The 17,069-nt window shown below is 37.5% G+C and overlaps 1 protein-coding gene across 1 annotated transcript in view; it reads right to left on the bottom strand.

Annotated features, from left to right (window-relative positions):
• Window positions 1-6,437: 6,437 nt before the first annotated feature.
• The window catches only part of WDR49 (WD repeat domain 49), a gene marked incomplete at both ends in the record, with an annotated part of 137,014 nt that continues 126,382 nt past the window's right edge, over window positions 6,438-17,069 (bottom strand). Inside the window, 1 exon segment of the mRNA XM_082624325.1 lies at window positions 6,438-6,568. Within this exon segment, the coding sequence (XP_082480451.1) occupies window positions 6,438-6,568 (131 nt within the window).

The raw sequence follows: 17,069 nt of genomic DNA, 5'->3' as shown, positions 1-17,069 counted from the left end.
CATTTAAATAATACCTACACCAGAGTGAATTGAAATGCCATTCCCTTACTCTATTAAACACTCATGGTCAATGTTGTTGCATACATACTTCATTCAATCATTATTTAATTTCAAGGTACTTACCCGAAATTGGCTTCTGATTACTCACTGTAATGTTACAGCTAAAATGTGCCTGCTGGGAAACACTAGTACATGGAACACCTGATCAGTCAAGGACAACTCTACTTATCTTGAACATTGCTCGATTAATACCTCTAAAACCAAAGCAGGTGTTCACAACATTTGTACAGAAGGACTAACATGACCAGGTTAATGATCAATTATGAAATATACAAGAATTGAGGGAGAAAATAGAATTTTAAAAAATCATTAAGTTTGAATTATTATTTCATCCATTATTTCACTTCTTTTATAAGTAGAAACAGAATGTGGAAGAATGTGCCAGTGGTTGTAAATCTGCTAGTAATTAGTTCTTTTTGTTTTTTACAGAACTCCCATATCAGATTACCAATGTATTCCATCATAAATATTTCAGAATGCCTATAAGAAAAAGAATAAAGTTAAATCAAGTCCAAACTGCACAAATTACTGCTGCGTTTATAGAGCTCTCAACAATTCATCAAATTATACAATAGTCAGAGGAGTTTCCTGGGGATACAAGGCCCATTTGAATCCTTAGGAAACAGAGAGAATATTGAAGAAATATAGTCTTTATGTTGAGCAAAAGCACCAGATTAAGATTATTGTCTTACCAAATTATCAGGTTAATATCAAGATATTATTAAATATGAATAATTTGATAATAAACATTGGTGTTACTTGTATATGCTTTTAAAATTCTACATGATTTTCTCTACAAACAGGTTATTAATAAAAAATGGATGTACAATTGAATGGGTTTTGATCTCATTTTTCTAGTTCAAATCAATCACCTCAGGGACTTCCCCGGTGATGCAGTGGTTAAGAATCTGCCTGCCAATGCAGGGGACATGGGTTTGAGCCCTGGTCCGGGAAGATCCCATATGCTGCGGAGCAACTAAGCCTGTGCGTCACAACTACTAAGCCTGCACTCTAGAGCCTGCAAACCACAACTACTGAGCCCGCGTGCCACAACTACTGAAGCCTGCGCACCTAGAGCCTGTGCTCCACAACAAGAGAAGCCACTGCAATGGGAAGCCCAACACAGCCAAAAATAAATAAATTTTTAAAAAATACTATTAAAAAAATCACCTCAATGACAATCAGATATTAAACACATTGTGTTATTCATCAGAGGCCTCTGAGAAGGGGAAAATTTGGTGCAGTTTCAATTAAACAAATGTTCACTATTTTTTATTTTATTTTATTTTTTTGCAGTATGCGTGCCTCTCACTGTTGTGGCCTCTCCCGTTGCGGAGCACAGGCTCCGGACACGCAGGCTCAGCGGCCATGGCTCACAGGCCCAGCCGCTCCACGGCATGTGGGATCTTCCTGGACCGGGGCACGAACCCGTGTCCCCTGCATCGGCAGGTGGACTCTCAACCACTGAGCCACCAGGGAAGCCCCAAATATTCACTATTGATCACTAAATGTAATATTATTTCTGATAAATTTATGAGAAAGAAATAAAATGAATGTAGATACCTTTAAAAAAATTCATTAAAAAAAAAAACTTTTGCAAGGACTCTGTTAACCTCTTTCAGTGTCCTAACAGGGCTATAGCTCAGGCCACAGAAGGCTGATGACAGTCATAGGCCATAATCTCTTAATTTACTAAAATTCTTAATTTCCCATCTAGGCATCTCTAAATGTTTTCTAAATCTTGGGTTATATTCTAGTATTACTTACTCTAACATAAGCAAACTCTATTCCAACTTCAACTTAACACTGTTGGAGATAATTTTCCAAACACAGAATTATACAACACGAGAACATTATCATTCCTCTTGTTCTAGTCAGCAATTCATAAATAAGTCTGAATGCCTAAGACTATCATTCAATCAATGCTCTTCTACCCATGGAGTGACACTAGCAAATATCCATCAGAAGTACCCTTGGCTTCCAAATTATTATGTCTGTACATTACTCAGATCATAATGTGACTTACCCAGGGAAAGGCCATTACTTTTCCTTCTAATGACAGAGACAGACACTCTGTCTTAGTAAGATCACTTAGTTGTTCAGTAAGAACCTCATGTTACAGCAGTTCCAGCAGAATGTATACTTTCCGGTCTCTTGGGTAGTAAAAAGCAATGGCCATGAATTTCTCCTCCTTGGTTTAAGCTCTTTTAACTGACAATAAAGATACCATGACTGTCCATAAAATATTGCTGCAAACCTTTTAAATATTTTCACAAATCTGTTTTCTCTATAACTCTATTTGCTCCTAGATCATCAAGAAAAATACATTCATTAGTGAGAGCCAAAGCATCCTGCTATAAATTTGAGCACCGTCACTACCGCCACTGTAAAAAATACACTTGAATGTGTATAAAAATAATAGCAAGGGGTTGCAGCTTCAATCTCATTATCTTTCTTAGCATTTATAGATTTTTTTAAGTAAAAATGTATTTAATTCCAAACTAAAAACATATAAGCAAGCGCTCTCATTTGTAAAGGACATAAAAGTTAATTCTTCCATCTGAGTATGGATTAATTTCAGGCATTCTTTCCTTTGTCAGTTTGCTCTATATATTTTGAGTGATAAGAGGAAAATGTTCTGTAAAGAGAACAGGCTAAATTATATTTAGTGTAAGTCTACACAGTACAAACAAAGTAGCCTATTGAAAATTATGGCACATCCTATTTTGCCATTTTTCCACTGCAGAAAAATGGCTCTTAAATAATTGAACCTAAATGTTAATTTCAGAAGCAGCTTATAAAGTCTTCAGTTCTATTAACATTTGATAGGTGAGACCCTGCTACCTGCCTGGCACAATTAGATACTGTAAGATATAAAAGAGTTAAGACATAATAACTAAATGTCTTTTTTTTTTCCTTTTGTGAGTGTTTTTGTTCCACATTATTAGAAACAGTAACATTAAAAGAGACTTTCATACCCTTAAAAGTTCTATTCTCATTAAATTTAGAGAATAGACAGCTCCTCTTAATTCCTTTTACAAAGCAGGCCCTGAAGTTAACTAAGGATGAATTAGGGTCACACACAGCATAGTGCCATGCACATGTAGTAGGCCACAGAGAGAAGTTCTGTCTACATGAACCAAGCTATTTCAGAACAGTCACTTCAAACAGAGTCGTCTCCAGGGATAAAAAATATATAAAATAGGTCTAGTAAAAGAACTTCCAAATTATAACAGAAAAACTAGAGGGCTCATTCAATCTTTACTTTAAAACCATTGCATTTTATGTGCCTTCACTCCAGAAAGCTGATGGCAGGAGAAGTGTATTCTATTTATATGTGTATACCTGGTGTCTAAAACAGTCCCTTGTATATGCCTTCAATAACTGGTGGGATAGATGGATGGATGGATGCAGAAAAGGGCCTTCACGAAGTATTTGGTAACCATACTACTTCTCTTTAACATCTTAATATTCCTTTAAATTTCTGGAAATAAGGCTCAAATTTCCCTCCACTGTACTGTCACCAATCTATGATTCATAGATCATATGCTCTAAGTTTGAAATGATGGATTGTCCAATCAAACCTGCCAACTAATCCAAGAATTCTCTTCAATATCCCTGTGAGTTATTCAGCCTCTGCTTTGACATCTCAAGGAACCCTTTGGATTAAGGCAAAATTTTTCATTTTTTAAAAATAATTTACTTTAAATACCTTAAAGTTACAGAAAAGTTGCTGATATAATACAAAGAACTACCATCTCCGTCTCTCCTTCTCTCTGTTTCTTCAGTTGTTAACATTTCACCACATATGTGTGCTCTATCTATATACCTAATCTCTCTTTCCCTCCCTCTATCTCTTTTTCCTTTCACACACACTATATATATATATATAGTTTATATATATATAAACTATATATATAGATAGATAGAATGAAATGTTTAGGAGTGATTGAAAATTGTGATTGAATCTTGCTCTCAAATGATTCAAAAAATACTAATTATAATATTTATATATAACTATAATTATAATTTATATATAACTATAATTTATATATAACTATAATTATATAATTATGTTTATATATATTTATGTACACAACAAACACATATATTTATCTACACACACATACACACTATATATATATATATATATAGTGTGTGTGTGTGTAAACATAATTATATAATTATAATTATATATAAATATTATAATTAGTATTTTTTGAATCATTTGAGCTCCTCCTGTTTCCTTCCCTAGCTGTACAGTGGGCCTGCTGCCAACAATTCTGTACCAAGATGAGAAGTGAAGATGGGAAGGAAAGGGAAAATAAGAAACCTTTTCAAGTTCAACAGGGATTAGGAAGAAATTCTAGAATCTGCCTTCTTAGCATTGTGCCTGTCAGTTCTACTCTCTTTCTTCACTGCAGCTTTGAAATATTTGAGGATAGTTTATATCTCCCATGAATTCTCTTTCTTAAGCCAGACCTCCCCATTTCTTTATTTGTTCCTCTAGAATATGGTTTCCAGGACCACTACTGCTCTGACAACATTCTCCAACATTTGTTGAGATTGATTCTTCCAAATATCTTTCTCCTACATCTTTCCCATATGTGACTGTCATTCAATGAGAGGGAGAAGGAATATTCATAGAACTCACAACGTCTGCCTCAGGATTCACTTAAATGTACATGAAATAGGCAACTGTCTTCTGAAAATCTTTCTTCTGCCTCCCTCTCCACCAAGCTAAAGCATTTGCTCCACTGATGCTGAAAATTCTATAGTTAGAGTTCATTCCACTGACTTTATACTAATAAGAAATGTGTGAACAGAATAGTGAAAGGTGAAAACCATGGTCTTTGGAGTAAAACAGATCTAGGCTCCAATCCCAACTCTGCCATCAATAATTGGGCACTCTCCTAATGTATCCAAATCTCAGATTTTAAACTTAAAATAGATATATCTTATACAATTATTGTGAGGTTTAAATATGATAAACTTTTGCAGTAACTGGACAGAGTAGACCGTAGACCCTTACGTATTGTCAATTCCTTTACTTGCATGTGTTACTGCAAAATTCTTAAAAAACAAGTATTTTTAAAGGAGTCTTTTTGTTTTTTTGTTTTTTTCGCGGCACGCGGGCCTCTCACTGTTGCCTCTCCCGTTGTGGAGCACAGGCTCCGGACGCGCAGGCTCAGTGGCCATGGCTCATGGGCCCAGCCGGTCCGCAGCATGTGGGATCTTCCCGGACCGGGGCACGAACCCGTGTCCCCTGCATCGGCAGGCGGACTCTCAACCACTGCGCCACCAGGGAAGCCCTAAAGGAGTCTTTAAAATACAAAAAAACCTAAACTTATGTGAATGAATTGATTAATTATTCCTACAGGACACATTAGCTAATGTACCATAAAATACTGGTTGCCTAGTAGATAATATTTATAAAGAAAAATGGATCAAAAATGTGATGTGTTTCAGAACGAAACAGTCCCTACTTGACCTTACACATAAAGTGAAGCTTTTACACAGCCTCAGTCCCCTATTTTTCCCCCAAGGCTATTCCCTCTTTGGTGTGCCATGCCTCTCAATTTTAGAGTATAGTATAACAAAGTATAGAAGTAGAACATATGCAGTAATTTCTCAAGAAGTACATAGAAGGATAAATATAAGTAATTAAAAATTAATAGTAATAGCTGCTATTGACAAGGTTTAATTGCATTATCAGAATCATTTTTTAAAAACCTAGAAAGTGTATATAAGTCTCAATGCTTTTCTCAGTCAAGTTTATATAGATATTCACTGTGTCAGTACATATTTAATTTCAATGCAAATTGATTTTACAATGAAAACTGACCAAAAATATTTATCTATAGGAGTAACAAGAAGTGTGACTGGTTAGAACACTTTGTTCTGGAGTTGTACATTTTTATATAAAAACACTTGAGAATAGATAATACCAATTGCTATTGCCCCCCCTCTTTAGTCATATTTTTCTATTTAAAATGCAGAGAAAGTGAAAGGTGATGGATAAAAGCAGCACTAAAACATTGTTTCAAAATGAAGCTTCCTGGGGCTTCCCTGGTGGTGCAGTGGTTGGGAGTCCGCCGGCCGATGCAGGGGATGCGGGTTCGTGCCCCTGTCCGGGAGGATCCCACATGCCGCAGAGTGGCTGGGCCCGTGAGCCATGGCCGCTGAGCCTGCACATCCGGAGCCTGTGCTCCGCGACGGGAGAGGCCACAGCAGTGAGAGGCCCGCGTACCGAAAAAAAAAAAAGAAGCTGCCTGAAGTTCAAATATAAAATAAAAGGAGCAATATTTTTGATTCCATTTTTTTTGCATTTTATATACATACTTTATGTGACCATGAAATATTTATTTTTCTTTCAATTATAATGGCTTCTTATTCCTTTTTATCTTTACATCACTACTTGTGTCTTGACATAATTGCCTGGCTCTTCGTTCACGATCCAGAATTTCTTTGGGGAATAGGCTCTTCTCATCAAATACTGCTTTCAATGCTACAAAATGATGAAGAAAATGACATATAAATTATACTTGGCAAAAGATCCAATTAAATGAAATAGTGGGGAGAAATTTTCAAATTTCACTTCTCAAAATGTGGATGTTCTTAAAACCAAGAGTGCTCTGGGAAAATTTCCTCTTAAGCTTCTACTATTCCTTTTAGTTCACTTTAAATTTAAAAGTTAAATTCTAACAGAGTTTGTCCTATTAATGTATTTATAACATGATAGAGATCTACCACGTAACAGGAGAAGTCTAAAGAAGCTTGTGTTTTTCATTTTTGTTTTTTAATCTACTTAACAACTATCAAGGACTCATAATAAGCAAAGAACAAATTATTCTGTATTGAAATAAGACAATTAAAAGCATCAAAACACAGTTTGACTGTCTGCATGACTAAACAAGTACATCTGTAATCACATCCTTATAAGAGAGTTTGACCTGCAGGGATCTGTGGCTTCAGAAGAAAAAGAGCCAAATTATCCCCATGAATGGTTATATGTGCATCAGTGAGAAGTGGAAGGAAACTGTGTTATGCATTCAAAAAAATAATTTTGGCCTTTTGCTAAATTTTGTCATTTCAACAAATGTTTATTGAAAATATATTACGTACTGTGCTCAGGCATAATGGGGCACAAATATGACTAAGTCACAGGCTTCCTTCCAACTGGTAGAAAGTGGAAGCAGTAGCCAAATAACCAAAATGTCATCTATAATATGATAGCATTCTAAGAGAACATGAACAATGTAAATTATGTGGTTAACCATATAAAGAGCTTATAACAATACACAGAGATCAGAGAAAAAGCTTTAAGAATCAGATGCTATTTGAGATAGATCTTGAAGCCCAGAGAGGATTTTCATTGATCTTGAGGGCTGTGGAGATGAAGAAGGGTTTGCAAGGGGGAAAGGAAATGTCAACTAGAAGGAACAAAGTAAATACAAGTATGGAGAAACAGAGCTACTCTTCAGGTAACTCTGAGTAATTCAGTACAATTTAACATAAAGGAGAGGAAAGTAGAATGAGATTGGAGCTGGACTGAGGGGCACTTTAAATACCAAGCCAAGAATTATGAAACAGAGAAACTACATGAACATTGAATAACCTCACAGTATAGAGGCATCTTTATATAGTTGGATTAAAAAAAAAAACCAACAAAACTCTCCACTTCTCATACAAACATAACTCTAAAAGTCAGTATCTTGCCCCCTTTGCTCTTGGATATTATACAAGAAAAACCAAGAAAATGAGGGGAAGTAACTCCGCGAATAAATTCCACATTCGGCAAAACCCAAAGGCAGATGTAACCTGCAGCCTACAGAACATGAAGAAGGGTAGCCAAACAGCTGAGATTGGGCAGAAGTTACACAAGATAAATCAATCCGCATGGAGAGTATAAGAAGGCCAGCAGCAGCTGCAGCACTTCAGAAAGTGCTGGCACAGAGACGCTCACTAAAGATGAGGGGCTCACCCTGCGGTCCAAATGCTGTAACTTTCATTTATATCTATGGATGCTACACGGGGTGAAGAAGGCTGGGAGCAAAAGCTCTCCCCAACCTCATTTGGTTCAGCGAAACATATGAGGCAGGACTATATAAAGAATCACACCCACGAGCCATCTTCTGCTAAAAGCAGTCCGCCTCTGTAGGTTGTAAAACTTGAAGGCCACACTGATCCCATGTCCCAGGCTCTCACCCAGGGACCTGCTACAAATGTCAAGTCTAAGAAAACCAAACTCATTAAAGGTAATTGATTAAAAGGGTAAATTTTAAAAACTGGCATAGCATGGACATAAATGTATTACAAGCAAAATTAAAAACTAAACAAAATGAATTTTAAAAAGAGCAGCAAAACTAATCAATACATAGATTGCCACCAGGAACATGTTGCCATTGGACAAATATTGTTACCAAGCATTTTGCCACAAATTAAAATTTAAAACTTGAAAACGCTCCTGTCTCTATGAAAGAAGATCACAGAGCAAAAATGTCCCTTCATCTCAGGGATGAGATGAAGACACAATGGGAAGTGATGAAATGTCAGCTGGCAGAACTCAGGAAAAAAATATCACAAGTGAGAATAGACTGCATGGTAACACAATGGGAAGCGTAGAGTGTATGAGTGAGAAAAACAAATAAGATGAAAATTAAAAACAGAACAAATTAGAGGGAAATGATAGATATTAGGGAAAAAAAGACCCAACAAATACATAAATGGGCTGAGTCCTCAAGAAAGAAAAATTAAGCAGAAAAAATTTTAAGTGTTATGTAATAAAACTTTCCTCAAATAAGAGACAACCTGACATATATAAAAAGGACATACTGTTAATTACCTCTTTAATGGACCTATCTGCAAATAGAGTCACATTATATGATACTGTGGGGTTAGGAATTTGGGGAAACACAGTTCAGCCCATAGCATATATTTTGGAACTTTTAAATGACCAGTGAAGCTGCAGGAGCTTCAGCCTTGCTTCTGCATTTTTGGTAACTCAGTTCCAAACACAATCACAGTTTTATTAATGTGTCTTCACTTTTCCAAAATCCTGACCCTTTTATTTCTTGGTAAATTTGGTATTTCTTGGTATAATTTATTCTTGTATAGCTTAGAGATAGCCAATCTTTGTTACTGGCCTGAGACAATTTTTAAAAATTGTGGCAAAGATGGAGTTTGGTGATATCTCTAGTGGAAAGAAGGAGTTGGAGGCAAAAAGTTAGGTCTTTTAAATAAAAGACCTAACTTTTCTTGCTCTGGGGGAAAAAAAAGGACATAACTTGTGCCAGGAATAATAGAAAAGTCAAAAACAAGGCATATCCTACTAAAGTTACTAGACTTTAAAGATAAAGGCAGAATCATTTGGCAGCCAAGTAAAATGATCAAGTCACTCAAAAGAAGAGAAATATATGTATTGCATTTGATATCTTCATAGCAATGATCAATACCAGTAGACAGTAAAGAGAGCAATTCCCACAAGATAAGTAAGGAAAGAACATGTGAGGTACAAATACTATAAACATCCAAACTACCCATCAAATCTGAAAACTTCCAATAGTTTCAAAATGCAGGGAGTTCATGGACTATTGTTCCCAAGAGTCCTTTTTGAGGGAATTACTACAACATAAACTGAGAAATGACTGAGGAAAAGATTTGGTGGTGAGCACCAAATATATTTTAACGTAGAAGTGAGATTAAAACAACATAAAGTTTAGGATGATAAATTAGAAGGCAAATGCCACATGCCTGACAACGTAAAAATGTTGACAAAAATTGGGAAAGTAAGAAAGAAGTTTCATTCATGATAGATCAGTAACAGCTGAGAGACAAAAGACTTAAACCAACAAGTCAAGTGCCGTATAAGCAAATTTAACAAAACAAAAGCAGAAAGAAAAATCATATTATTGAACAAAATTGTGTGGTGGAAGAGGGGGAGGGGAATGAAGAAACACATTCATTTATCATCAGTCAGCATGGATTTAATTGTTACTGCTCTAGAAAAATAAAGGGTGACAATTATAATTATATGAATGTATAAGTATAAAGGTACTACCAGAACAAACATATAACACCCACCCACCCCCCACCTCAAATAAAAACGAAGAAAAAGATTACAGGTCCAGTGAAAACTTCAAAAAATATATAAACAGTAAATAGCAGAAAAGAGTATGAGATATACAAAACCAAACTATCTAATAAACAACAAATTTAAATGTGCTCAATTTCATGATTTTTTAAAAATGGATTTTTTAGTTGGATCAAAGGCAAAAACCCGATTCACATCTAAAATAAAATGATTCCGAAAATTTGAAATAAAAGGATGGGAAAAGTATACCAGGCAAACCAAAATCAAAAGAAAGCAGGGATCAAAATCTTCTAAAATCAGGGCTTCCCTGGTGGCACAGTGGTTAAGAGTCCGCCTGCCGATGCAGGGGACACGGGTTCGTGCCCCGGTCCGGGAAGATCCCACATGCCGCGGAGCAGCTGGGCCCGTGAGCCATGGCCACTGAGCCTGCGCGTCCGGAGCCTGTGCTCTGCAATGGGAGAGGCCACAACAGTGAGACGCCCGCGTACCGCAAAAAAAAAAAAAAAAATCTAAAATCATAGATGCATGAAGAAACCCTCAAAGGATACACAGACACTCGCAGTAGTGGTTGCCAGAAATAGGTGATAGTGGGAACTGGACAGATCAGCATCATGGAAGGGAGGTAGACTTCTCACTGAATAATTTTTTACATGTTCTAATATTTGATCAGTGTGAATACATGCTGTTTTTCATATAAGAAAGTATATGAAAAACAGCATATTCTGTTTTTTAATAAGACAAAAATGCAAGCTGGACCTACCTCATAAGCAAAGTTACAAATGAAAACCCTTTCCACTGGCCTAATACCAGCGGTACAAGATAGTGTGGATTTCTGCACATCAGCAGTTGATTCTGTCCTCTGTTGTCTGAAGGTAAGCACGTCAGAATCACAAGGCATTCTGAATGCCTCAGAGTTCTCCTGAGGTCCACTGTGAAAGCCAAAAGGTTGCTTCTGAAATAAACCCTAGCTGCTTTACTGAGATTTGTCTCTCAACTAGACAAGGAATTTTCATTGTAATTGACTGGGTTTCAGGACAGTTAAACCAATAACTAACCAATAGGCCTTTGCAAGTTCTTTGACAGGGATCATCTTTCTGGGATAATTTATTTTTCTGAGTTAAAAAATTCATATGCAATTCATATGCAAGGGTAGGTACCTATTTCCTGGGCCTGAAGCTTACAATTTGGGGAGCTTTCTTTAAGAAAATGAACATAAAATTACAAATACAAAATTATTCATAAAAGTGGTTATGTACTTAGAATGAGAAAATAAATCTCAACAAATTACTGGAGTTTTGTAGAGCTGAATCCTTTTCTTCTCAGATCTCTTTTAGGAAAGGCACCTGAAATGCTTACCTGGAAATGATTCCTACTTGCAACCTGGCTTCCTCTCTTCACCCAGAACACCCTAAAACTCCCAGCAACTCCTAATACTCACAAGGGACTTTGCAGATAAGGCTTATAAAACTTAACCTACATTAGCTTCACTAGCAATCTCCTTTATGTGGCGAAAGCCATGTCATTAACCTAACACCTTCTAAATGAATAATGGTCATCAATTCCTCTCACTATTCAGAGTAACAGCATCTGCTGGGTTAATGGCATAATGTTTGCATATAAGTGAGTCTGCCATGGATTATGAACCATGTAAGAAACCATTAACCATTTATTGAACCTGTTTAAGATGATAAAAGAATGTCTTTAACCTTGCTGTGATGACTTGTTTTCTTTTCTTTTTTTTTTTTTCGGTATGCGGGCCTCTCACTGTTGTGGCCTCTCCCATTGCGGAGCACAGGCTCCTGACGCGCAGGCTCAGCGGCCATGGCTCACGGGCCCAGGTGCTCCGCGGCATGTGGGATCCTCCGGGGCCAGGGCACGAACCCGTGTCCCCTGCATCGGCAGGCGGACTCACAACCACTGCGCCACCAGGGAAGCCCGATGACTTGTTTTCTTGATGAACTTGGCAAGGCTCTTCCCAGTTATTCAATCAAACACTAATCTAAGTGTTGCTCTGGAGAAATTTTGCCTATATAGTTAAAGTCCCTAATCAATAGATTTTAAGTAAGGAGATTATCCTGGATAATTTGGGGGAGCCGGACTTAAATCAGTTGGAAGGCCTTAGAAGCAGGACTGAGGCTTCCCTAAGACAGAAAAGAAATGCCAACACTGGACAAAACTTCTGCCTGTGCCCATGGAGTTCAGTCCTCTTCCTTTAACTGCCTGTGGACAACAGCTTTAGCCTGTGCCCAGTCTGCGATGATCTTCCTTCCTGGCGCAGCTCTTCTCCTTTTGCACTTGCTCCACCAGCCCTCACAATCCCATAAGGCAATTCCTTGTCATAAATTTCAATACATGGTCCTGCTCGTTCTGTTTCCCTGCACCCTGACTGACACACTTGCCATAAAGTGCATTGTTTAATGCAGAATCATCGTGAAGGGCGAAGCATTCTTATTGAGACAAATAGACTGGTTTGTCAAGGTTCCTGCGGTTTGTGACTGGAGTCTGTCGGATACTCCTTGAAAAGAAAATTTATGTTTATTCAAATATACAGCTTATCTTAAAGCACCTTCAAGTTCCCACACAGGTGTTATGTGGGACCTCAAGCCTTAAACTTCTTTCCTTATGGGTCCAACAACTTACTTAGAATCTTGGTGAGTAGTTCACTCAGAAGGGTTAGTAACAGCCAGTGTATTTGGACTCACTGTGTCCAAATGGACCCATCTTTAAACCTTCTAAAGGCTTCCTTCTCACTTAAAATAAACCCAAGTTTCTTGCCCAGGCTACCTCATCCCACAGGAACTGATCCCTAATTCTTCCACCCACATCTTGGGCTTCCTGTGAGCATCCCTCACACTCTACCCTGGCAACACTGACTTTTCTGTCCCTGGAACATGCCAACCTTGTTCCCACCTCAGTAGCTTTACACTTCTGCTCCCATCCTTGGAATGTTCTGTCCCCATTTGTTTGTGGAACTGCTTCCTCTTATCTTTCAGGATTCAGCCCAACAATCAGAGAGAACTTCACTGATGCCCCACCTTAGTCACGTTCCATCACATTGTCTTGCTTTATTTTCCTCATACCTTTTATCAATATCACTATCCAAACGTATCTTCTTCTATTTAGTTATTTATTTATTGTCTATCATGACCCTAGGTGATAAATTCAATGAGAGCAAAGACCTTGTTTGTCTTTATACCCCATATACCCTTAGCACCCAGCATTGTGTCTGGTATTTACATAGAAGATGGTCACAAAAATGTATTTGTTGAATAAATGAGCAAATGAATGAAGATACCTCCAGGCTTGGAAAGGGGCAGGATCACTGCTCACACTTTGGAATTCCTGCCTTCCAGAGACCCGAGGGACTCTATTATGGTAATAGAAGGCTGGTCCTCCATGTCATTTATCTATATATCCATCCACTTACCGCAACCCCTGCTCTTAAAAATTAACATCAAGTGTTATTGGTAACCATTTATGTTCCCTATTTCCTACTTGGGAAAAGATGACATTATACATTAATCACTTCATTTTATAGTTGGCTGCCCAACAAGGCTTGTTATAATGATAACCAAAAGGTGTTTTAAAAGTGATGGAAATGAAAGATGCGGTGGCCATGAAGCTATTCAAACATTTTCACTAAAATAAAATGATTCAGTGATTTTCATAAAGCAAAGTTAATCTTTATCATCTGATCCCTCCCTTGCCCCCTAATTGGAGACTAACTATATATCAGATGAACAACAGTGGCAAACCTCACAAAGGCACCCTGGCAATAAGGTACTTAGCGACTATGTAAACACAGCACTGCAATGACCAACTGTTGTTAGTTTATGAATATACAGTATTCTGAAAACTTTCTCTTCAATTCACATTCTCCATCCTATTCTAAGTCCTCTAGATAAGTGCTTCTCAATCATTAATGTGCATAAAAATCACCTACAAGTCTTGTTAAAATGCAGATTCTGATTCCATAGATCTGAGTTGAGGCCTGTGATGCTGCATTTCTAACATGCTCCTGGGTGATGCCCAGGCTATATCCACTGCCCACATTTTGACATCAAGGTTCTAATTCCTAAATATAGACTAGATCAGGATGGCCAGGCTGTCATTTAATTTCAGCCATCACTGTGTAACAATCAGGTAACAAAGCAACAGGTTGTTGGCAGAGTAGTGAGAATTTATCAAAATGCTTTAGTGGTCTTCATATGGCTCTTAAATGATTGTGCTTGGGACCTGTTCAACCTTTTTTTTAAGACTTTTTTTTTTTATGAGCCATTTTATTTTTACAACAAAACTGAAAGGAAGGTACAAGTATTTCTCATATATCCTCTGCCCACACACATGCAAACCCTCCCCTGTTATCAACATCAGTCACCAGAATGGTATATTTTTTAGTAAGGGTGAATCTCCACTGACACATCATTATCACCCAAAGTGCATTGTTTACCTAAAGTTTCACTCTTGGTGTTGCACATTTTAAGGATATTTAAAGGATAATGACAAATATCCTTCATTATAATATCATACCGAGTATTTACACTGCCCTAAAAAAATCCTCTGTGGTCCCCCTATTCACCTCTTCTCCTCCTCCCCTGGCAACCACTTATCTTTTTTTATTGTCTCCATAGTTTCGCCTTTTTAGAATCTCATAGAGTAGGAATCATACAGTGTGTACCTTCTCAGATGAGTTTCTTCCACTTAATAATATTCATTTAAGATTCTTCCATGTCTTTTCATGGCTTGACAGCTCTTTTTTTAAAGTGCTAAGTAATATTCCATTGTCTGGATGTACCACAGTTTATTTATCCATTCACATGCTGAAGGACATCTTCGTTGCTTCCAAGTTTTGGCAATTATGAATAAAGCTGCTATAAAGATCTGCATGCAGGCTTTTGTATGAAAATAAGTTTTCAGGTCCTTTGGGTAAATACCAAAGACCATGATTGCTGGATTGCATGTTAAGAGTATGTTTAGTTTGTAAGAAACAGACAAACTGCCTTCCAAAGTGTCTGTACAATTTTGCATTCCCACCAGCAATAAATGAGAGTTCCTGTTGCCCCACATCCTCACCAGCATTTGGTGGTGTGAATGGTCTGGAGTTCGGCCATTCTAACGCGTGTGTAGTGATAACTCATTGTTCTCTCACTTTGCATTTCCCTGATGGCATATGATGTGAAACATCTGTTGAATCTTTTAAAAAAATGTTTTTCACATGTTAATGACCTGTTTTATAGGACCCAAATTATGGTGATATCATGTAAACAAAGATATAAAATAATAGGAAGGATTTTTTTACTTCTAAGATATCTCTGAGTTTTGTGCTCAGCCTGGATCTTCAGTTATCTAAGATTTCCTGGCATGGATCATGTGTAGAAATCTCTCATTTCCTACTAAAAATGAATATATCTATAAATGCATTCTTCTTGTATTTAATTATTTGTTCAAGTAAGAAGATTTCCACAATATTTGATTCTTTTTCTTTACTGGTACTAGATTTAAGATAGTATTTTAAGGCAAAGATATATAAGGTTGATTCTACTAAAATCCTGTGTGTATACTTTTTACCTGTAGCTTAAGAATTATAGAGAGTAAGTTTGTATATCAATGAAAAACCAGTATTGTCTCTAGCACACCCTTCTGAGTATGTAGATTCTGGCTGAGTTCACCATTTTTGAACTATTTTGCCCCTCTTTGTAAATTGCTGGTTACCATGGATATGCAAACTCCGCCTCATCTGGTAGAGTGTTAACTGACTTGCTCCCCTTCCTTGGAAACACCAGTTTTTGTACCTACCTGCAAATTGGGTCAGGGACAGTTATCTTGCACAAATTATCAATTCTTACGAAATTTTCAATCCTCCCACTTTTCTTCAATATCTGACCACAATCCTCCAAACTTTTTCAATTCTCACGTCTGTCTAAAACCGAGAACTAAAACCTGACAGTCCAAATCTTTATCCAGACTCTGTGCTGCCTTGCAGCTGTCCTTTGCTCTCAGGACCTCCAGGACACCAAAACAACTGACCTCCCCCCCTCCTAACATCTGGTTCAACGGGTTCTACAGAAGCAATGCCAACAAGAATCCCTGAGAGACACTTCTCAGACACTGTTCTGCCCCACCCAGAAGATTCATGATCACCTCTGGGCTGTTCAACAATGAGCGGTAATCATTCATCTTGAACAAAAGTAAGGGGGCTGACAACAGTGACCTCTACCCTGTGCAACTAGAAAGTGGAGGCAGTTAAGAAATGGCCCGACCCTCTTGCGTTCCAGAAACAGATAACAGCAAAGGACCACTCTTCTCTCTCTCATTCTGAGATAAGACCCTCTTCACCCTCCTCCCAAGTCTAATAAGACTCATGGATTCACTGACCTGTCTCTATAATAGCTGAAGCCCCCCTCCTTTTTTTGAGATACTCCTCTTTAATGACTATTCTCCCTGTTGCAATAGCTTGAATAAAATCCTCTCTTTAATTGTCCCGCACACTTTGTCTTTGACAAACAACAACAACAAAACAATTCACCTGAGGTATCACTAATGCAGCATTTTCTCTACGCTGGAAATTTTAAAGATTTTATAGGTACAATATGATGACTTCTGGGGAATTTATTGGCAAAACCTGACCCAGAGCCACTTCTAAGTAGATTCCAGTTTTTTGAATAAAGCATATCAAAAAGGAATTTCAAGCTGTTTGAGAACCCACGGGGAGCAACTTGGAAGCTAAAGAGAGAGTGTGAAAGATGTTTCAACTTGAAAGGGAAAGAAAGAAAATACAAAAGGACATTAAAAACACAGTAGGTAAAACTGAAAAGTCACCTGGGGTTTATGAAGTGTTTGAAACTGTCCCAAGTTCCAAAGCGGTAGTTTAGAATGTTGAAAGTAAGTCTGGCAAAATGCCTCTCATCATACAATT

Source organism: Mesoplodon mirus (genome assembly GCF_964341445.2).
Source record: "Mesoplodon mirus genome assembly, chromosome: 6".
Lineage (NCBI taxonomy): Eukaryota > Metazoa > Chordata > Mammalia > Artiodactyla > Ziphiidae > Mesoplodon > Mesoplodon mirus.
The sequence above is the reverse complement of the archived record's forward strand: the minus strand, read 5'-3'. Positions and strand labels throughout refer to the sequence as shown.